The following is a 22,957-nucleotide window of genomic DNA, read 5'->3' on the forward strand; positions in this document are numbered from 1 at the left end:
TGGTTTGCCCCTTTACAAAGCCATCTGCAATGCTTCCAGAGGTCAAAGAAGTGTTCTTGGTGTCCCACAGAAGAACAAAGAGAAATGTGCAGGCACTTCAGCCAAGGACATTGCTCTGATCATTCACAAATGGATATCAAGAGAGATCTCTGGTTTGGTGAATCCAGTAGCATTGTCTCCCTGCCCTGAGTGGTAGGAGGTGAAAATATGTGGGTCAAACCTGGTAATACCCAGCAAGGACTCCTGCTACCTGCGCTTTGTGCTGCCGAGCAGTGCTGACTGCAGGCTATAGCTGGATTTAATACAGAACCTGCTGAGTTGGCCTGGTGATAGCAAGAGGAAGAATACCAAGGGACACGACCAAAGGGAAGCTTGCTACTGAAATAATGTGCAGTTTTCCAACCACACAGGCACTCAAGGCCTGTTCTGCGGTTGCGGAAATGAAGTTTTCGATGGCAAGTGAGAGATAAAAAACAAACGATGTTTAGTAAGAGGCAGCACTGTTATAGCAAAGCCTGTTCCTCTGGAACCACTCCCAGGCACCATTTGCAGTGTGCCCATCAGTGCCGTGTCCCTGGTCACTCACACACCAGTAACAGCCACCTGAAACGGTCTCTGCCAACACACTTACCGAATTCAGACTGCGTCCCTGGGTAGATTATTCTGAAAACATAATCTGTGGCTTCGTCATCTTCCTTGTCGGATGCAGACTCGGAGGAGCCCTGGGGACTTCGCTTCCTCAGCTTGGGAAACACCTTCCCCTGGTGAACAAAACCTGCTCTTCACAACGGCCCCACCAAAGCCCTGCCCAGCAAGAGCACGTGCTTGGTCAGCCTGGACAACATCTGCACATTCCCTGTGATGGAGCAGGCCTTTGGATTAAGGCTTTGACTACAAGAAGAAGACGTAGCCTTATTTATGCACACAGTGCCATCTGCCCCCGCCGTGCTGCCTACCTTTCCCCGTTGTGACCAGAGGGGTGGGTCCAGCTGCCCGTGGGGCAGGAGGCCATTCTCCAGGCAGGACAGGAACTGCAGCAAGTGCCCTCCTTTGGGGAACCGCAGCGGAGGCCTCTGGATCCCATCCTGGCTCACCAAGACAACCGTTCCGCCGCTGTCTACTATTAGCAGCAGTGACAGCAGAGAGAAGACACACACACATCAAACATTACCAGACAAAGATGCAGAGGGCAGGCAAAAAGCTTAGGGAATTGTTTTTCTGGCATGCTAAACAGATTTTCTCCCTTGTTTGGATTCTTTCATAAATCCATTGTGAGTCTGGGGCCCTGGAGAACGCATGCCTGGTAAACTGCACCCCTAAAACCACAGAGCAGTGCTCCACAGGGAGCTCTCTGCAGCCAACACCACAGCCAGGAGCTGGTTTAAAGGATTTCCTAGATGCAGTCACATAGCAGTGACCACCCAGAGCTCTGGAAATCCGCCCTAGAGCTGAATCACAACATCCCATCCCCATACAGGCACACCCCAGAGATCCAACCATGCCAGTGTCAGGGTAACACCCTCCCCTCCAGCAGCCCCCAGCCTGGCCTTACCTTGCTGGTGGCAGTGCAAATAGACGATCTCCTCCAGGCGAATAGTCATGGCATAGTCCCAGTACACGCTGGAACAGAGAGAGGAAGTCCTGAAGTTCTGGGGTGCACCAGGCTCTGCTTCACATCAGCTCCCCTCCAGCTGTCCTGACACCAAGGGAAGCTACGGAAAGGCTGAAGCCCCACAAGGCCAGCCAGAGTAATGACAGCATCCCTCCAGAACCAGTTACTGTCCCTTCTACTGGAGGGGGAAATAAACCCCGGCAATCTGTGTTACTTCAGAGCTGAGAACAGATGTGGTTTGCACTGCTTCTGTTCTGGGGCTGCACTCCCTCAGCAAAGACACCGCCAGATGGCCGAGCAAATCAGTGACGTGCTGGGAGAGATGCTGGTCAGGATGGGACTGGGGGTGACACAGACCCCAGGAGGGAGCTGGGGATCACCCCAGCAGACACGAGGCCTCACCCTGGGTTTCATTTCTGCAAGAGGACTGCTCTATGAGGGTGTCAGTATTTAACACCTTCCTATTGCTTTCCAACAAAGCAAATTTCCAGTTTCTGAGCAGCACATCTGCCACTTTACAAAAATAGTGCTTAAAATGAAGGCATCGCAAAATGGCTCATAAAAAGCCAGCTGAGGATGGGAAGGGGTGCACAGAAGTCACTCCCTGTAGGTTCGTACTTACTTTGTCATCCGACTCCTCTCTTCCTTGGTCACATCTTGACACTGGGAAGTTTTAGAGCTTAGGCTAATGCCCAAGTCAAGAACTCAGAAAAGTAGTGGTGAGATGAGAATAGCATTTTAGGGGGAGGGTACAGGCATAATGGAATGGCCCAGGAGCCAAGAAGAGAGGGGAAATGAAAAAGAACACAGGTAAACAAAACCCAAAAAACTAAAATTGAGAATAAGCAAAACTGACAGCAAGTTTTTTTGAAGATGATCTTTGTCATAGGCCAAAGGAATGGTGTGCTAAATGTTCCAGTTTTCCTGGACTATTTGCTGATGGATGGGGATTTTGTTTGCTTTGTTTTTTCCCTCAGGCAAATTAGGACCTGGCATGACTCAGTAGTTTGTTAAAAGGATTGCAGCTACGGAGAGAAATGCCAGCAGCCCATAAGGCAATCCCAGACAAAGGGGCATGGCAAAACACCCTGCTGAACAGTCGACTCCTAAGCAAACTTCAGTCCCATTAGAGGAACGAACTCCAAGAACTCCATTAAATTAGAGGGACTTTGATCACCTGCACATAGGACCAGCTGCAGAGTGTGCTGAGATAGCACTACGAAATGGAACCCACTGTTACTGAGGTGGTGATATCTGGGAACTGCTCACATTCTCTCTCTGCGGATATCCTCCCCTGTTTATGGGCTCCTTGCTTTCCCAGCTTAACCATAATAACAATGTAATACTGATGACAAGCCTAGCAGCACTGTTCCACGTGTAGAGAGGGCAACCCTCTGAGAAGATCACTGAGAGCAATAAATCCCCCCACTTTGCACCTTTCAGAACAAGCACCCTCTCCAGTTCCCTTGCTGAAATCTTCCAGCATAGATGGCTACACCACAGCATCTCCCACCAGCTGCTGCAGCCTCCCTCTCCCTTCCTCTGATACAAACTCAGAGCTGTTCAGCTCTGTAGTGTCAATGGGAAAGCTCGCTGATGGCACTGGATGCCAGATACCACCTCCGAACCCACAGGAATGTTTGCCTCCCCTCTGCCCTGCGTGAGCACGCACTGGGAGCCAGTCACCTCTTCTCGTAGTCCAGATCCCCCACGGAGCCATTCATCAGCTGGTTGGGAGTCCACTTCAATGCCATGATGTCAGCAGTCTGGTGAAGGGACAGGTATCCCGGGATCGCCTCCATGTCGTCTCGCTTTAGGAAATAAAGGTGAGGAGAGAGTGAGCTGCTGAGAGCAGCCTGGAAGACATCAGAAGCAAGCAGCACCACTTCCTGCTACCCAGGGCTGATGCATGCCCCACAGCACAGTCCTGGACCACAACACAGCCCAAATGTCCCAGCAGGTACTTACTGGCTGCACCAGGACATTGTTTTTGCCATACAGGAGCGTGGCCCGGGAATTCTGGTGCAGCGACTCCACGTAGTCCCTGGCAGACAGCGATGGCCGGTCATCCATACTGCCGCTTGAATGCCTTTTCTGAATCTGGAAGAGATCCACCTACAAACGTGAGGTGAGCATGGACACCTTCTGCTTTCTGATAGCATCACTTCAAAGCTCATTTCCTCCTCACATATACTTAAAAAGCTCAGTACTAGAAACCTCTACTCCTTTGTGTCCTCTAAGAGGATCCCTGGCTCTGTCCAAGCTTGATTCTGTACTTACAGAAGCCCCAGGAGTGTGCTTTGTTTGCAATAAACTGAGCAGACTTCAGCTGCCTTCACTTTTAGTCCATACACGCTGTTCCTAAACAGCAGAGACCCTTTAGGGATGCGGTGCCACACTGGTCCAGCACACTCAGAGTCTCCATGCCCACGTTCCCAGCACTTCTGGCTTGAAGACGTGAAGTATCCTCACTTTTCTACCTTCTCTTACCCGAGGGCTTCACAGCCCTTTTCAAACAAGGGGAACTCCAGACCCTTGGTGAGCGCTGCGAGGAGCTGCCCCCCTCCCAGCCTGCCCCCACTCACACAGAGCGCCGGGCGCTTGGTGGGCGAGTCCTGCCGGCAGTGCGAGCTGTGGATCCGGTGCCTCTGGACCAGCTCATCGGCCGAGGGGTCTGTCCAGAAGTGGTCGGCTGTCTTCATCTTGGTGTACTCCAGTGCACAGGGACCCACTGCACAGAGAGGAAAAGCACAGACAGTGAGCATGGCCAGCTCTCAGGATCCCAGAGCAGGAGCAGTGGGACTGCAGGCAGCAAGCGCCAGGCTCAGCACATGTTGCTGCACCGTGTAACAGCAGCAAAGAACTCAGAAGCAGTCTGTTGGCCCTGGCAGTGAGCAAATAACCCAGCACCTGCAGAGCCCTGCGTGTACTGCTTTCAAGGGCCAGGCATCAGCCCTGGTTTACACCTGTTGGTATTACCAAAGCCTGTGCAGGAAAAGGAAACCCCTGAGCTCAGCCTTGCAACTTCCCATCTCTATTCACTGCTCAGCAGCTGGGCATCATCTGTTCTTTAGGAGAGCCCCACAGATTTACCTGGCCAGGGCTATTAAGTTTTCTGAAGCTCTTACTAAAAAACAATTGAATTGGGATCGCAGGACTGTGAGCACAGGTTTGGAAAGCAAGCTATCAAAGCAGGGTAAGATGAAAGAGTTACCCAATAAAGATGCGAGAATTGGTCCATCCACAGGATCCATCAGGAGAGCTTCTTTCTCATAGTACTTACTAGAAGAGATTAAAAGAACAGAATGCTGTAGCATTTCAGCCCCCTGGAACTCGAACTGCAAACTGAGATTGTTGTTTGAAACCACTGTAATGCCCTTCTCTGTCTGTATCCTTCCATGACAGCGAGAGGCCAAGGAGCCTGTTACCGGCTGTTCCTGCTAGCCTCAAAAGTCCTGGGGGGTTGATGCCCTCGTGCAGCACACTGCCAGCATCACCATCTCCTATCAAAGCTTTCCTGGGGCTGGGGATGACACCTCCCCAGGACGGGAGGCCTCAGCATGCAGTTCCCAGAAGACAAGGACAAGTTGGTGCTCAACAACTCAGCCATGAGCAGAGCAAGCATGGCCTGTCCTTATTTTAGGGAGCGTACAGGGACTGCCAGGAGCAGCGTATCAGCTCCTTGCTCTGCACCACTTGGACACAGCTCAAGCAGCAATATCCCCAGCACCCCTGGAAGGGGCAGATGCTGGTAGTGAGTTGTGAGGGGAAAACGGTTGGGTTGTGCCAGCACTCACCTGCTGTTCTCTACTAAGTAATGCACGATTTTATCCAAGACCTTTTCAAAGAGGGCTGTGCGGATCCAGAGGTGTTTGATGGCCTGAGGAGACAGGTTGGGCAGCTTCGGCACCTTGCGCACGTTCTCTGGGATGCTCTGAACTTGATTTCGTCTTTAGAGGTAAAAGGGAGAAAGACAACATCATCACTGGCTCATCACTGAGCACTGCAGGCCCAGAGCATTCATGGCTCCTGGTGGGGCACAGGCCCTGTCCCCCAGAAACCCTGGGGACAGGGCTCCAGAGACTGCTCCCTTCACCCATCCCAACCCCTATTCCAGAAGGCCCACATCCACATTTGAAAACTGAGTTCACCAAATCTGTTTCCAATTGTAAAGGCACCCTAGGACAAAGTCTCTACCTCAGCAGTCCTCAAACTCACACCTTTTCCACTAGAGCCTGAGGACTGAATTTCATAAGCAGAGCAGCTTATCTCAGGACAACTGGAAGATTCCTGCCCCCAGGGAGCTGCTCCATCCATCTCCCTGTTTCTTGTCCATGGCTGAGTAAGCCACACTTAAACAGAAGCTGAATTACTGCAGGTTACAGCCCTACACATTGAAGCAAACCAGATTTGGTTCCAGTTGGCTTCGTGCACTGGTCCATAAACTGTGACAGCTCACGAGCAAATTTGTGCAGCTCTCCCAGCAGCATAAGACAAGGGGCAGAGGAAGAAATAACTTGTCCACTCTAGCTTAATCCACAACTGCAACTCACAGTTGTAGAGAAGCAACTGGTTCACTGAAGATACTAAAAGCCTGGTAGAGGACTCTGCTCTTCTGGAAGAGCAAATCCTCCTACAAATGCTTGGGCATTTCAATCCACAGTGACACCCAAATGACACGCTTCCACACCAAAATGCAAGTGGTTTGTAGGACAATAGCCACGCTGGCGCCTTACGCATTCTCGATGAGCTGCTCCAGGTCCTGCACCTTCTTGCAGAGCTCCTCTGCCAGAGGAAAGCTCTTGCCCACCTTCATGAAGAGAGCTGCTATCTTGTTGCTGCGCAGGAACCCTGCCGCCCTCCGCTTCAAGCCGTACAGGACACAGGCTTCCACAGCAGCTGCAACAAAGCAAAGTCGTTACTGAAGTGGCAGGAGAACTCGCAGCCGGGCTGCTCTCATGTCACCGCTGCACCATGACCTTACTCTACAGCAAAAATGTTTCCCAAGAGAAATCAACGTCATGTTCTGTTTCTGCCTAAGCAGACAGAACGTTAAGGTACCCAGCTGTTACGTGACCCAAAGCAGCACAGTTTATGCCTGTAGAGCTATCAGTTTTGCTGGCTGTACAGATATTATTTTAGTTCTACAAAAATGGAAAATTGACACTGGCAAAGTTCAGCTAGTCTGGTCAGAAGGACTAGTGTGGTGCAAGTAAGCATGAACTGTGTGTGTGCTAAAATACAAGTACTTCTGTACTTGTACGGCCTGTTACAGTAGGTCCAATAAATCACTGGAGAGGAGTAGGAGAACAGATTAACTCCTCTTGGACTTGCTTTGTGTGACCAACAGCCTCAGGAGATCTCACAGACCTGTGATGAGATGAGACACAGTTTGCAAACCAGCGGCGGTTCTGTGCCCCCAGCAGCGATCAGCCCGCACTGACGTGCCAAGCTAGCAGCCTGGATTAGGATTCTTTGAAGCACGTTGTTCATTCATAAAGCAGCAGGAGGAAGGACCTGAACCTCTACGCTCACAGCCCTTTGTTCCAAAAATGTCAAGATCCAGCTCTGCTACATAATATGCTGAATGCAAACAAATCAATGCTAACACTGGGAGATCTCAGCAGCGGGGTCATATCCTGCTCCAGGCCGTGCCAGCACCACCACTGGTAGAGGAGCTGTGATTTTCTCAGCAGAGCAGAGCCCAGCTCACGGTGCGGCTGTAATCACAAGGCTCAGGAGCTGCCAAGAGCCTGTCCATGCAGAGTCAGGCAGGTTAAACCTGTGGGAGGAAACACTCCTGTGGTTTAACCACGCCAAGCTCAGCGCTGCTGCACTGCACAGAAATGCAGCTGGCTGCGCTTCCCTGGCTAAATGCCTCTGAAAGCGTTTTGGGTGCCCGCTGTGTCTGCAGGGCCAGAGGTCACAGCCAAATGTGGGACAGCACAGGCTTCCCCTGCCTCGGGCACTCCCCAGGCCCAAGGGATCAGGGAGCCCGGGACAGGCACGGCTGCCCAGGGAGCCCAGCAGGCACCGCACAGGAAGGTGCCGCACGTACAGGCTGTGCCGGCAGGATGCTTGCCGGAGTCCCCTGGGAGGGCTGAGGATGGATGTCTAGTGTCAAACTCAGACCTATTAAACAGGCTGATCAAAGCACTGGAAAATTACACGGGCACGCAGCTCCACAGGCGATTGATCGGGGTCTGCCAAGAAGCTTTCTGGCACGCCAGCACCCTCCTCGCCCAGGAGCGCAGCGCCGCAGAGCCGTGCCGAGCCTTCCCGCAGCAGCCCAGCAGATGCTGCTGAGCCTCTCGCTCGGAAAGGCATCTTCTACAGCTGAACAACTCAGTGGAGACAATTAAAAACACATTTCATGCAGGCCCGTACGCATCAGCTCCCTGGGCTGCGAGATGCTCTCATTATCTCTGCCCTGTTTAGCACCGTGCCCGAGTTCACCGCGGGGCGGGCAGGGTGGGCGCAGCGCTGGGGCTCCGAGGAGCTGCGAGAGACATCCTGTGCTCACAGCACCCCTGAGCCAGCCAAGTCCTGCTCACCCAGAACCCAGAGCAGCTAGCTGGACAGCTGGTTTTTCAATAAAGCCCTGCGCAACCCCTCCTGCAGCCTAGACACGCTGCACATAGCGTGGCCCACGCGTGGATGGGATTTCCCACCTGTCCCAGACTTTGGTTTTGGAGCATGAGGCGATGCTGACACACAGCTGAACACACAAATCACAGCAGCACCTCTCCCCTGAGCCTGAACCAAGGGCAATGTCTCTACAGAGCCACGCTGCCCGTGGCAGCTCTCTGCCTCGCTGGGCAGTGTGCCACCACCCCCCTTCTCCAGTTTGGGTTTTCCAGGATCTCCCCATTCTCAGGCAGCTGTTTGCAGCCCTCTGGGCAATGTCCACAGCAGACCCCAGCCTGGCCAGGCTCTGATGCTCACCCCGTGCAGCTGGGTGCCAAGGCTGCTGGACACAGGCAAAGGGCACTCCCAGCTCTGCCAAGCCACCAGCTGCCAAATCCACTTTGCTGCCCATCACCGACTTACCACAGACCAGTTTTCTGCCAACTGCACGTGGTAACAGGAGGGCTGCAAGGCAGCAAGCCCACAAAGCCCCTCCAGGCCTCGCACCCATGCTGGAACAGCAGAGAAAAGTCAGGCCAGAAGTGCAGAGCAGGTGGGTGAGGTCTCCCTGCCCCTGCTGCCCAGCAAGGTGCTGGAGTGAAGCAGGTGCCCCTCTGCCAGCCCCCGGGGTGCCATACGAGGATAAGCCAGGAGAGAGCAGCCCCGGACACAAGCATGGGCACTGAGAAGCCACCCAGGCTGGGGCTCGGGCTGTCCTGCAGCCCCTGGGACAGAGCCCGCTTGGCACCACGCTCTTGATGTGTGGTCAGTGCTGCTCTCCATTTCCAGCAAGAGAGGAGAGCGCTCGTGCCTGCCCAGGAAACCCAGCAGATTGCTCTGCTCACGTCACGGCCAATGCAAGGCACGCTGCTGTCAGCTAGGGAGCAGCACCCAGGAGAAAACCTGGAGAGAAGAACGGCCTCCCAGTGTGCTCCAGCAGCACGGAGCAGCCACCAGCACCTGTCCTCAATGCCATACCCAAACCTCTCCAAACGCTACTCCTGCTGGCAAAGCCACACACGAACGCACTCTGCTCAGGAAAACCTCTCTGTGCTCTGCCAAGGTCTCAGAAGCACGAGCACACAAACTAAGAGCACCTTGCCCACGCTAAATCCAGGGGAAATGGTGCATTCTTTTTTAACCTTATGTTTTCTTGAGATGTTTCTGAGATCCTGAGGACGCTCTGGCCTGGCACGGCTCAGCCCAGCAGCGGCTGAGCACTAAGGCAACCTGAGTGCTGACGTGGGCAAACAGCCCCGGGCACGGGCAGGCCCCCAGCCCTGCCGAGGGTGCTCCGTCAGCCTCCCAGGGCAGCACGAAGTGACAGATGCCAACTCGTGTTTGTCTGCTTCCAGCCCTCCCCTCGTGGGCTAATCGGAGCGGCTGGGGGCAGCTGCCCTTTCCTGCCAGCCCACTGGTTTCATCGGCAGGGGTTTGCGGTACGCTGGGCACGCAGAGCAGTGGGAGGATGAGGAGGGCTCGGCGAGGAAGGCAGCTCTCCCCAGAGAAAAGGGCAGCTCTGCCTAGCCAGAGCCAGGCTTGCAGCACGCTCTGCTTGTCAGCAGAAGAGGTTGTTTATAAGCTCAGCCGGCACACGGGGAGCTGCAGCACTCAGGAAGGTGCACGTAGCAGCCAAATTAGAGAGCAGCAGCCTAGGTGTAGAGCCCAGAAGCCAGTGAAAGAGCAGTGGCATCATTAAGAAGCCAGAAGGAACCAACAAGTCCTTCGTGCCTGGATGCCTCAGCTCCGTGTCGCAGCAAGCTATAAATAATTCCGGGCTGCGAAGCCTCGTGCTGTACAGAGCAGCAGAGAATGAGTCACACCTTGAAGTCTGTTCTGCTCTTTCGATGCCGTTCAGTCGACAGAGCACAAAGGCACACAGGCCTGAACCAAGCGCCTGCACTTATTTCATCCAGGAGCCTTGGAAAAAAAAGGAGGAAGGCAGCCTCTTTGCTCTCCAAAGAGAAAGGGAGACCTCACAGCTCCCTGCTTTCTCTTCCGTGCATATGTCTGTGGGTGCTCCAGTCTCATTCAGTGGTAACAGCACTACGCGAGCCTTATCGGAGCAACTCCTCCGAAAGCTGGCTGTCATCACTTCTGTCATTTTCCTCCCAGCCTCCAAATTAGCAAGCTGCCCTTCAGCTATTTGTAAATGGAGGAGGGCTGCTCCCCCTCCGCACGCTGCCTGCGGCATTTGCTCAGCAGCAGCCACATGGCCCCAGCACGGGCGTGCTGGAAGCGCAGGGACTGCGGCTCTGCAAACATCTCTGCGGGGAGCTGACAGCCACAGCAAGCAAACCAGGCACCCAACGGGCACAGGCTGCCCCCCTTACCTGGAGCCAGGGCTCGTGGTGCTGGTGCTGAGCGGCGCTTTCAGCTCCCTCGGTATCCTTTGAAGTGGAGGAGCTTGTCCTGAGCAAGAGCCATGGGGAGGAGCGGAATCGCTACCCGAGAAATGGTCAGAACTCAAGGGACCCCGAGCAACCCGGTCTGCCCCTCAAAGTGGTAAAAGACCCAACGTCAGGGCACAGCCAGCCTCCTCCCTTAACACCGCTTCTCTTCCAAAGGCAGGAGAGGTCTGTGAGCAGCCCTGAGCCCGCGGGCAGAGGGAACCCTCCCTGCTCTGCCTCCCGGAGCCAGCACCCATCGCTCGGGCAGCTGCCAGCGAGGAGCCGAGGCAGGTGGAGGGCAGCAGGCACCCTGCCAAAGCACACTCTTGAGCTGTGGGTGAGTGGGTAAACACTCCACGCTGTCAGGCTGCTGGTGCCCCGTTAACGCTGCCTCTTTGCGTGCTTGAAGCCCCCTCTGGCCCCGTCCCCATCCTAGCTGCAGCCCCCAGAGCTGAGAGCTTTCCTCACCCACCCGGGGCTCCCTGGGCCACAAAAAACTCACCCAGCTGACAGCCTGAGGTGCTTCCCTCGTTATCAGCACAGACTAATTGGTTTCTGCATAGGTTTGGGACTCCTCCACACCCACCCCAGCCACCAGCCAGGTTTCTCCACTTCCACGAACTCCGTGCCTGGTAGCACTCTGCAGACCGAACGCCTGATGGTGCTCGAGGAGCTGCTTCACCTGGGGCACTACCCGTGTCCCTCCCAGTCTGAAGGGTGAAGGAAGTTACACAGAAGGGCCAGAACAACAGAAAAAACTTAATTTTGCCCCCTTGATTGCAAAGCCTCCCCTGATGATCAGCTGTGATCAGAAGCTGAAGCCCTGTTTTCTTCCACCAGAGGAGATGGGGAGCCGACCCGGCACATATTGCTGGCAAAAGGCAGCTGCTCTTCAGGGAGGTTTTGAAGCAAAGGCTTTGCCAAGACTTCGATGAATGAATTCTGAAACGCTTCCACATTTACAAAATTGTCACACCAGCAGAGGAAAAAAAAAAAAAAAGTGAGAAACGCAGGTTAAGTGAAAAGCACAGCTGCCAGAAAACAAGACCCACAGCAGCACAGTGTCAGAGCAGATCTTCCACAAGCCCCATTAGGTGCTGTAACAGCCTCCAGACCGAAGCCTCCCTTCCATAAACTTCTATTCCACAATAGCAAAGGAATATTTAGAGGCTTTGTTGAATTGATTCTCAAGGGGCTTAAAAAACAAAGATTATTTCTAGTATTTCTTAAGTGACCATATGCACTGCCAGCATCCTTCTGACACGTGTCGATCTATTTCGGGCACAAAGCGAAGACCTCAGGGATCCAGATGGTTGCCAGAAGAGCTCACTCTCTGGCACCAGCCACCTCCCCAGGGGGACATCCCTGGGAGCACACAGCACAGCCGGGCCACGAGGCAGGAGACCCCGCGTGAGGGTGCTGCAGCCCCAGATCACGCCGACATCCCACCACCAGAGACTCACCGCAGAAGGAGATGATGTGGCTGCTGTCCTCATGCACAAACTTCCTCGTCACCGCCTCCTCCATGATCTGCTTCACCTGTCGAACAGAGGTCCTGTTAGAGAAACTGGGAGATTTCACCCCAAGACCAGAGTGGGGAGAGCCGTGGTGGTGCCTCCATGGGGAGGAGGCACAGGGCTGGGCAGGGAGCGGGCCACCAGCACGAATGTGGTTGTGCCATCAGGAACCCTCCTTGATCCTGATTTCTGTGACCACCTCCAACAGCACAAGAGGTCTCACGGAGAATCACTGCATCTCTGCTTGCCACTCATCACGGGCTATTTCAAAAAGTAATGACAAAAAGGATGCTTTGGTTTTTGAGAAACTTCAAAGTCGGAAAACAAGGAGCAGAGAATCAGCTGCAGGCACCACGCATTGTTTAGATCAAAGGCATCTAAATGAGGGTAACCAAACCTCGTTTTTAATGCTTTCATAGCACCGTGCTCTTTCACTGTGTGGGGCTTTGACAAATTTCATTAGGAACGCAGCTGCTCCAAATGCCCGACAGCTGTGGCAGTGCCAAAGCCATCGCCTGGCACTGAGTGAGCCCAGGAATGCGACCTGCATGGCACTAGAAAAGAAAATAAAGGGTAACCCACATAAATTGGGAGTGTGAGGAGACAGGAGGGAGGTCAGACCCGCCGGGGAAGCAGGCTGCTGCGCCTCCTACAGCCGGCCTCATCCCGCTCAGAGCCGCGGTGACTTCCATCCTCAGCCATCAGCCTCCCTACTCCTGCTGAAACCAGCAAAAGCCCCGCTGAATGTTTGGTCCTGAGATGTTCAGTTCCTAACAGTTCTTCCTCTTAAATACCGAGCTACTGGTATGCCCAGATCTCATCTTCCTCTGCCCCTCAAGCATCCTGCTTTTCTCTCTTTGGTTGCAGAAAACGCAGGGGAAAGGGTTCACAGTGCGGAGACGTGGGCGTAAGAGAGGCTCTGCTTATCAAGATGTTCTCTGTAAAGGCACAGAGAAGAGAAAAAAAACAGCAGGTCAAGACTTGGCCAAGCAAACCTTGCATGTACGAGACCTTTAATGGAATTGTTTGGGGAACTGAACTCCTTCGGAAGCCGTAATCAAGGTCAGTTATGCACAACCGATGGCTCAATAAAGGAGGGCTTTTTATGAATATGGATTAAGAAAATAGCCCTATCTAGAGCCAGAAGCGTCTGTCCGCACGTCGAAGCAAACAGGTCAGCTCCCCATGCTGCTCCGCGCCGCTGTGCTGGGTAAAAACAGAGCTGCTGGAGAGCCCAGCAGGGAGCGGGGCTGGCGGTGACTTCACCTGCGGCCCCGGCTGCTCCGCTGAGCTGGCAGTGAGTCAGGGGCTGCAGCAGGGGATGGAAGCGAGGTGTGGATGGTGAATGTTCATGGACCTTAAACTTAAACTGAGGGGGATGCCTCTGTGTGTGCAGGAGGCTGGGAAGAGCAGAGCTGGGGAAAAAAAAAAAAAAAGAAAAAAATCACTTGGGAATCGATGCACACAGTTTGTTACCGGCTTGTGATTAAAATCAGGAGCAGATTCAAATTAAAGCAGTATATCCAAAATATTTGGCAGCCACCCCTCGTGCAAGCCGCCGCCTTGCTGCCCCACTGTGGTCTCACCCCCCTGTGATGGTTCTGTGGGGCAGGCACCATCTGCCTGCACGGCGGGACTCCTGCTCCGGCCGGGCATCTTGGCGCGAGCACGGCACAGACAACCTGCACTTGAGAGGCCCAGAAGATCTCCTTCCGAGAGACGCAGCTTAGTGGAAAACTACCCGTTAAAGGAAAAAAAAATACACGGTATTGACTGAGGTTATCACCCTAAACAGCATAAATCAAAGATATTTAAAGAAAGTGGGAAGGGCGCTGCAAGAAGGGCACCCACCTGACGTGAAGGGATGGAGCAGAATGAGAGCAGCCATACGATAAAAAAGACGCCCTGATAGCTAGGGAGACAGATGGGGTCTCATAAACACCCCAAAATCTTACATTTGCCCCAAAGTGGAGCAGGCTGGCATCCCTAGGACAGCTGAACAGGACACTGCCCCAGCCCAGAGCACCCCCAAATCCTGCCCTTCTCCTGCGGCTGCTGCCTGCTGATGCCAAATCAATCCCCTGCTGAGCCCCTGGGGATCACAACCCCCCCGGCACCGACCCTACACCATGATCCCAAATCCTCCCTGGCAGCGGAGCTTGCCCACGGTGCTGCCAGGCTGCCGAGCGCCAGCTCGCCCGGGCTTGGCTCGTGCTGCAGGGAGGACTGGGGCTGCCTCATCCCGGCATTTTCATGCTAATCCTCACATTGTAGCCAGAACAATCCCAGCGAATGAAGCTGCCCACTCTCCGTCTAAAGGCAGGCTACGGAAAATGAGATATTTACTCTGCGTTTATTAGAACGGAAATTAAAACAGCAAGCAGTAATTCAGCTGTAGGTAAACTCCAGAGGAACGCTGTGAGTTCTCTCCTGGAGAACAAAACGCCCTTCCCAGCACAGCCATGAGCCCAGGAGAGGCGATCCCCTGCCCTGAGAGCACGGGTGCAGACACCCCACAGGAAGATGGCCACACAAACCCACCAGCATCAATCCCAGCCCCAGAGGTCCCAGAAGACAGCCAGGATCCACAGCCCTGCCTGAATTGCTGGCTTACAGCAATTCTTTGGCTTTGCTACCCAGCCATGAATTACAGGATAAATGCTATTTGTTCCTCCTCGTCCCGTCTCCAAAACGGGACCCAAAAGCCCAGGATGCTGAGAGGAGTGCTGGGCACACGGGGACCAGAGATGTCTCTGCTACAGAAGCCCCAGGGTTATGCCTCACCCCAAAAGGGAATCCTCTCCGTGCCCATACACAGTCTCAGATGGAGCAAGCCAAAAATGACAGCAGTTAAAATAAACACCAAGGTGCAGAGACCAGGAGTGAGCCACGAACCCTGGCTTTCATTAGGCTCTCTTTGCTCATAACCCCGTCTTTTTACCCCAGGGAGGTCACTCCACAACCCGTCCTGCAGACTGTTCAGTCACGTTAACAGCCACAGCTTCCCCTGCCATGCTTTTTGCAAAGACTTTCACTGCTTATCAAGGCACTCCTGGTGGAGCAGGCTACCTCCCGTATGTTTGTCCACGCTCATAACTCTCACTGTTTGCTCTAAGCCAGATGCAAACAGGCTGCAAAAGAAATCCTGCCAGCAGCTCCTCTCTTCCAAGAACTTGTTTCATCTGCTCTTCTACCTGTTCAAGAAAATAGGAAGCCAGAAAAACCTCACGTTGATGATACAGCCTTTAAACCTGGTTTACTTTTCCATGTTCACTTTTCATATTTTTTATGAGCTTGCATCTTCTTATTCTCATCGCAGACAAAGTTCTGCTTTCATTATGCATTTGGAAGTTAATGGCAGCACTCAAAACTCCCATTTTACCTGTTAGTTCTGATGCAACAAGTCCACGTGGGAAATCCTTGACATAATCCGAGCATTTCTTTAATTGCTTCTCTGAATCAAGGCCTCTTTCCAAGAACAAGCTCTGGTTAAGCTCTGCAGCAGACAGTTTCCCGGACACTGTGCAAGACTTGTCCATGCGGTGCCGCAGTATGATCACTTCTCAGGTATTATAAAATGCTAAGGGAGCACTTAGCGAAACAGACGCAATATTAACACAATCACAGGCGTGCTTGTGCTTGCAAGGACAAACACAGTTTGCTTGTGTTGCAGCTCAGCCAGCCCCACGGCAGGGCTTTGCCACCGGGTCACCCAGCTAAGATTTCCCAGCAGAGCACGGCTGATTTTTGTCCCTAGCTCTTGGGTTGGTTTGCTCCAAAGGAGGCTCAGCAGGCAAGGCAAAGCAGGTGAAGAATCCCTGTTCGGCTCTAGGACACAGAAATATTATGCAAACCCCACTGTGGACTCGTGCACTGTCAGCCAGTGTCCATCAAAATCCCCGCGGAGCAAAGCGTGCTGGGGACGGCAGACAGAAAAAATGGCACAGTCGGTTGCACTGACTGTGCTGCAGCTCAAAAGCTGCTCTACAGCAGAACTTTCCAGTCCAATACCTCTCGCAAACTAGATTCATCTTCTCATTTGAAAATGAAATGTCTGCCTGCTGACAGTCGTGTTGCTTCTGCTGACAAAGACACAACATCCTTGTTTTAGCAGGCTTCTTTCTAAAACTCGCACTGTCAAATCCAGTGCTGCAAGATGCATCTCCCTATCTCCTCAGCCCCGAGCATCCTCATTATTCCGAAAGCAGGTGCCAGACAGACTTTTCCAGCACCATCACAGGTTGCAGCCCAGCTCTGCCACTTGTCTAAGACTCTACTAGCTGCCTCCTAAATAATTCCAATTAACCATGCTCCCACCAGCTAAAATAACACCCACTGCAGAGCACACGTGCTATTTCTGCCCAGAGGCTCCAGAGGCTGTCACCAGCCACCCGGTGGCCCAGGGGACTGCTCCTGGTGTGCTTTGCAGACACGCAGCTGCTCAGCTCCTGCCCCACGGCAGCTGGCCGTGCAGTGGGACATCGCCGTGTGGTGCACAGCCCCATGGTGCACAGCCCCGTGCTCCGCTAACGCCTCCATCACCATTACCTACACCAGCACTAAAAGCTCCTCGGCAGCTCCATCTCCTTGCTGCCACAGAGACATCGATTGCAACCCTACTGGCTGAGACCTTTGGCTTCTCTAAAAGTCGTGTTTAATTATTTATCATCACCTACTAACTCAGGCACGAGGCAGCATCCCCGTGATGGGCAGCCTCCAGCCCAGCCGTGTGCGGGCACCTCGTGTCCTCCCTGGCAGGAGCCAGCTGAGCAGGAAGAAGGCATTGATGCAGACGAGTAAAACATCAGAACACTCCAACAGTTTGCTGGAAAGAAATCAAAAAGACATGAAATGGAAAGGTCCACACTACAACACCGTTTCCTGGGGGAAAACAGGAACGATCCCAGTGATCTGTGTTCATTTTGCGCCAGGCTCTCTTCACAGGGCATCAACTTCTGGCCAGAAAGCCGTACGTGCAACACTAATTTAAGACTGCTTAAGATCACGTTATAGCCATTTCTATTCCTGTTGTGCTTGTCAAATGCAAATTTCCACGCCATCTGTTGGCACTGCTGGTACCGCTATTTGCGACACGCTCGGTACAGACACCACAACATTTTGGGAGAAACTTTAGTCATTTCTCCGTTCTCGGTGCCTGACCTTGAAGCTTTACCCTCTGGTTTTGTTCTGCGCCCATCACCCCACAAAGCCTGTGGTTTCTGAGTTACATTGACAAGGGTTTGGGATTCTGTGAACAAAACCTGAAGACCCCAGGTGGGACTTGCAGCCCCCGCCTGCGTTGAAGTCTGGCTCCGTTGGCTCTGTGCAAAGGCAGGTATTTCTATGGCAACTGCCAGGACGCCGCGAAGAGGAGAGGATGACATTTTGGCAGCGCAGAGAGGCTGGGTGGGGAGGAAGGAGCCTTCTCCAAAATACCAAGCTCGCCTCCCCAAACACGACAGAGGAAGATGAAGGGAGAAGGAAAGCAGCACGAGACTTGCACTGGGTACGAGGGAGCTGGCCAGCGGTTTTGGAGGATGAGACACGAGCGCTTTTATCTTCAAAAGGAGAGAAAATGGCCCCCAGTGATTAATAATGCTTTTTTTCAGAGGAGATCAATGCAGGCAATCAAGAAATGCTGCATTAAAGCTTTCTGTTTACTTTTGATATAGGAACATTTGAAAAAGGCTGACTGGGGTGCTCGAGAGCTGTCAGAAGGTCCCTCTGCAAACAGGGACTTTCATTACAGAGCTGCTGCTTATCATCCTCATCTTCATTTCACCTGAACAGTTTTGACAGCTACACAAAGCCTGGGTTTTTTAATTTGGCCTTGAGAACATATAAAGCTATCAACATTAATCTTTCAAATCCTAATAACGTTCAATTAATTTCCAGTGCTCTACCCATCCAGAATGAAGCAGCTCGCGTGGACAGCCACAGCCTGGCGTTGAGGACCCACGGACACAGGCACAGAGGCAGAACAAACCCGAGCTGCAGACCTCTCCCCGGTCACTCTGCACTGCTCAGCCTCGCAGCAAACAACACGGCTGTGTCGTGGGGCACCAATCTGAAGGGTGGAAGGAGAGACTGGCTGATGAGGCTATGATATGCGATAGAATTAGTGAGCAGCCACAGAGCAACACCCGTTCAAGCTGTTAACAAGAACCAACGTACCCAATGCAGGCAGAATGCCACGGGACATCAGAAAGCGAGCAGCCTGTGCTCAGTCAACAACTGTTTAAAAAAATGTCTAAGAACAAGCAGCAAAATGTTCAATACATGCAGATCAGTGACTTGCTGTTAAAAGACTCAGCGCTACTTGCTGAGTGGCAAGTTAAATAAAAACTAAGTTTTCACAGAGGAATAGGCAAGACAACTGTTTACTTTCATGTTCCATTCAGCTTTTCACGCAACTAATTTTCCAGGCACAGCACAAACAGCCTGTATTTCACGGGTAACACCTGCTTCCCCACCTATTCTCGTATGCACTGCAATTAACCTGGAGGTACTCAGAAGACTCTACCAGAAGACTCTCTTAAAAGACTTAAAAATGAAACTTCTTTTTTTAAGAAAGATGGGGGGGAGGATGGGTTGCAAGGAGAATATTTTTTATCTGAAAATATCCAACCCTCTTTTAACCTGGGATATTTCAGGGTCTGGATTTTTAAATAAGTCTCATTCCATCTGATAAGGGCTGTAAAAAAAAAAAAAAAACAAGAGAGAGAGAGAGAGAGAGAAGATTGGGTTATGCTTCTTTTCCTGTATAACAAGGAACAGGATTCCTCAGAAAATCATCCTGCCACTTCTTCCCTTACAGTCTGCTGACAAATAGCCAATTTTGCAGCTTTCAAGATTTGCTTGATTTATTATAAACACATGGACAAAAAAAAAAAAAAAAAAAAGACAACGACAGAGACAGCCCCAGCTCCACACATTTCCATCCACAGATCTACTGCGGAGCAGGTCTTCTTAAAAATAAAAATGCGTTAACCATGGCAACAACCAAATACTGAAGTCCATTTGCTCACTGTGGCACTTTGGACAGTTTCCATCTACTGTTTATCTATCTCTTCTATCAGACCTTGTCTACACAGTATTTTTATGCCTTCAGCTATTGCACTAGGACGACAGATGTGGTATGGCTTCCCCAGTTTGATCTGTGGACATTCCTAGATCCAGCGGAGCTCACCTACATGCGAGAACCCCACCAGACCACAAAAAGCCACAGCTGAGGCCCTGCAAACCAGGTATGATCTAATGGAATGAGAACATGGAGTTTTGTGAAAGGTGAAAATTCCAGAGGTGGAAAAAAAATAAAAAGATTTCTGCTGTTGGCCTTTTCTACTCCTGCTTCAAAGTCTGCACAAGCTCCTGACTTAACCTGCAGTCAGTCTAGAAGAGGGGAAATAAAAATAGGCAAAATAGGCCTTTTGAGCAGGGATCGTATTTCTTTTTTTTTTATCCTAACAAAGTGCAGAGCCTGGGTCTGACGTGGAATCCATGCACCTGTGTAGCTGTGTGCAAACAGCCCCATCCTGCTGGGCCAAGGACACAGGCAGCAGGCGCTGAGCTAGGAGAAACCTCAGGGCGAGCGCAGCCGCCCGCTGCCTGCGTGGGCAAAGAAGCAGCAGCACACAGCCATCCCGAGGCAGAGCCCAGAGCGATGGGACTGCCAGAGAAACATCTCTGCTCTGCATCAGCGCTGCCCTTGCTAAAGGGCTGCTGAAGAGGAATTAGCCTGTGTCAAACACTGATGTCATGAAACAACAGCACACGGGCCGCTGGCATTTTATCAGGGCAGAAAGGCTTTTCCCATACCCTGCCTCACTCCTTCACCTTCACCTGCCTTCACCACCCCCCTGTATGGCACGGTTATTCTACAAAATCCCAGCAGGCAGCCTCCCCACGTTATCAGAAGGGCACGCCACAACCCTCAGCTCTCCTCCTCCAGGCACAAGCTGCACTTTCCTCAAGCACGCAGCCCTGCAGAAAGAGCAGAGAGAGAGAGAAGTCCAGGACCGACTGGTGGTGCAGAAGATGCTCGTGTAAATGACAGCCTGCAGAGGCCCCATCCAGCAGCCAAGCCGTGTAACTGGCAGGCCGAGGGGCAATCCTCAGCGCCGACCCCGCAGCGGCAGCCGAAGCGCAGTCTGCTGGTTTTGTCTCTCTCTGCTCAGGAGAAGCCGCAGACGGACGACGGTAATGAGATGTCAGCGTTATCTACAACGCTAAATAAATGCCGTACCTCTCTCCTGGTTTAATAGCCGTTGCCAGGGCAACAGGTAGTATTCCTCGCCGCCACACCCGGCACAGGATTAGAGGTGTGGAAGTGGTCTGGATGGATGGATGGCCAAACTGTGCTGTCAGCCTTCCCCAAACCTACCAGCCAGAGGTCTCATTCAGGGCTGCATTTCCAGCAGGGACATTCTGCTTTCTTGTGCCCCTAAGGCACGCATCGAGATGCTCATAAGACCACAAACCAAACGCCACACATCACGCCCCCCAAAATCCCAGCTGGCCGACCTGTGGGGGCACAGCCCAGGCAGGAGATGCTCCCGGTGACCCGGGGCTGCAGCACGGGGCAGGGCGAGCCCGGGTCACCCCTCAGCGGGTACCACAAGGCTCGGATGCTCAGGGCAGCCCTGCAGGCCCCCCGTTACCCCCACAGCCACGCACTACGTGGCAGCGCCGTGGGGCTCCCAGCTCGGTGCTGGGATGCGCTGCTGGCTCCCAGCCTTAACGCCAGACCCAGAACCACACCGAGCCCGGCACCGACAGCACCGGAGGCAGCTGGGCACAGCTCCCAGCACACCAGCAGCGGGTTCAGGATGCCTGGGAAGGGACCAGACCCACACCACCACCGCTCCACACCACACGAGCCCACACGTGTGCACGGTCCCCATCCCCTCACCGTCCCCACAGGGCCCTCAGCTCGCCCCAGCTTCACGGCAGGGCCCGTCCCAGCCCGGCTTTGGCGAGCCGGCCCCCGGGGGTCCCCTCCCCGCTGTGGGACTGTGCCCCCCCGGGGCTTTCTGCGCCCCGTCGGTCGTGCCCCCAGCACCCACCTCCTTCTTGACGGTGCGCAGCAGCCGCTGCCGGGTCTCGGCTTCTGTGGGGAGAAGGGGGAGAGCCCCGTTAATGCCTGAAGCCCCCTTAATGCCCGCGGCCCCGTTAGCGCGGCCCCGTTAGCACGGCCCGCTGCCCCCCCCGGCCCGCTGCCCGCCCCTACCCGCCGGGGCCGCCGCCATGGCCGCGCTCCTCCGCCCCGCTCCGCCCGGCCCCGCAGCGCCCGCAGCCTGGCGGCGGGGCCGGCCCGGGCCGCACCGCACCGCCCAGCCGCGCCCGCCGGGGTGGGGCCGCCGCCACCGCCGCCAATCCGTGAACGGAGCCGGGCACCGGGCACCGAGCACCGGGCACCGGGCACCGGGCGCTCGGTGGGGCCGCGAGCGGGCCCGGCTCCTCAGTGGGGCGGCCCCCGGCCCCTCAGGCGCGGCGCCATCGGGCTCTGTCCCCTCAGCGGGGGCATAACCGGGCTCAAATCCCCTGTGGGGTGAGCCCAAACTGGCCCCAAATCTTCAGTGGGGACACAACCGGGCTCAAACCCTCACATGGGGCCATAACTGGGTTCATCCCCTCAGTGGGGTGACCCCAAACTGTCCCCAGACCCTCAGCAGGAACCAACACAGGGACCATTCCCTCACAGAGGGGTGACCCCAAACTATCCCCTCTCAGATGGGGCCACAACCAGGCTCATCCCATCCATGGGATGACCCCAAACTGTCCCCAGCCCCTCAGATGGGGCCACAGCCAGGCTCAAACCCTCAGTGGGGTGACCCCAAACTGCCTCCAGCCCCTCAGTGGGGCCACAGCCAGGCTCATCCCCTCAGGGGGCTGACCCCAGCCAGGCCCTGTTCCTGCAGCTACCAGGGTTTCACCATCACCGGGCACCCCCCGGCAGGGAACCCCCCAAGCCAGGCACCGGCAGCACCCCCAGGCCCCAAGGCCAATGTGCGCCGAGCACCCCGGGCTGGCAGCCCACGGGGCTGGGTGACACGGGGACAGGCAGCCCCCCAGGTCGTGTCCCGTGCTTCCCAGCCATGCGGGTCCGCTGGAAGGTGCCCACAGTACCAAGTGACAAAGTCTTCTCCCGGTGCATCCCTGCAGAGCTGTGCCAACCCCGCACGCTCCTCTTGGCTTTTCTGCACCAGGAAGGTGATAATGAGCCGAAAAGCCCTAGTCACAGGAGACCCAGCGATGCCTGGTATCAAAATCACAAACACTTCAGAGCAAGCCCTGCCTCGCAGCTCTCATTAACATATTTTTCTGTTTTTCTGTTCCCTCATTTGATGTTCCAGGACATTTCCATAGAAACGGGCTCCTGGTTCCTTAGCAGTCCAGTTTCCAATAACTACAAACCACATTAGCGCCGGGGCAGCTGCGCCCGGCCCCGCTGCACGCAGGCACGCGGCCACCGCCAGCGACACAGCCCCAGCCGGCAAGGGGCTGAATTTGGGTGCTGAACCCCCAGATGCCCGCTGGCCCCGCAGGACCCCCCCATCCCAGGGGCTCCAGCCCCTTCTGCATCAGGGCACGGGCCTGCGGGGACAACAAGGCAGCTCTGGGTGCGGGGTAACTCTGAATTCATCCCCTCCTGCAGTTTGTGCAGGCACCGGGAGGATGCCTGTGCGATGCTGCCTGCGGAGGAAACCCATTTCCTTGTCTGTTGTTTGCTTCCACTGTTTGTTTGCTTGCCGAATGTCCTGCTAATAAAGGTGGTGACGGTGCAGATGTGAGCGAGCTGCAGCAGCAGG

At 54.1% G+C, this 22,957-nt stretch overlaps 1 protein-coding gene across 9 annotated transcripts in view; it reads right to left on the reverse strand.

Moving 5' to 3' along the window:
• SGSM1 (small G protein signaling modulator 1) overlaps nt 1-21,482 on the reverse strand; it is a 37,930-nt gene extending 16,448 nt beyond the window's left edge. For 2 of the 9 annotated variants that reach the window (XM_068653574.1, XM_068653566.1), the window contains exons 1-13: nt 21,376-21,482; nt 21,212-21,255; nt 12,093-12,168; nt 6,349-6,511; nt 5,410-5,562; nt 4,827-4,894; nt 4,198-4,343; nt 3,581-3,727; nt 3,299-3,423; nt 2,235-2,297; nt 1,553-1,620; nt 957-1,120; nt 632-761 (exon numbers count right to left, since the gene is read on the reverse strand). In XM_068653574.1, coding sequence (XP_068509675.1) covers nt 632-761; nt 957-1,120; nt 1,553-1,620; nt 2,235-2,297; nt 3,299-3,423; nt 3,581-3,727; nt 4,198-4,343; nt 4,827-4,894; nt 5,410-5,562; nt 6,349-6,511; nt 12,093-12,168; nt 21,212-21,255; nt 21,376-21,394 — 1,366 coding nt within the window. In that variant the 5' untranslated portion in view covers nt 21,395-21,482. The remainder of the gene's footprint in view (nt 1-631; nt 762-956; nt 1,121-1,552; nt 1,621-2,234; nt 2,298-3,298; nt 3,424-3,580; nt 3,728-4,197; nt 4,344-4,826; nt 4,895-5,409; nt 5,563-6,348; nt 6,512-12,092; nt 12,169-21,211; nt 21,256-21,375) is intronic. The other 7 variants (XM_068653575.1, XM_068653572.1, XM_068653568.1 and 4 more) reach the window with 6 other exon arrangements.
• Between the last annotated feature and the right edge of the window lie 1,475 nt (nt 21,483-22,957).

The sequence above is a fragment of the Anas acuta genome, chromosome 17, assembly GCF_963932015.1.
Source record: "Anas acuta chromosome 17, bAnaAcu1.1, whole genome shotgun sequence".
In the NCBI taxonomy this organism is placed as follows: Eukaryota; Metazoa; Chordata; class Aves; order Anseriformes; family Anatidae; genus Anas; species Anas acuta.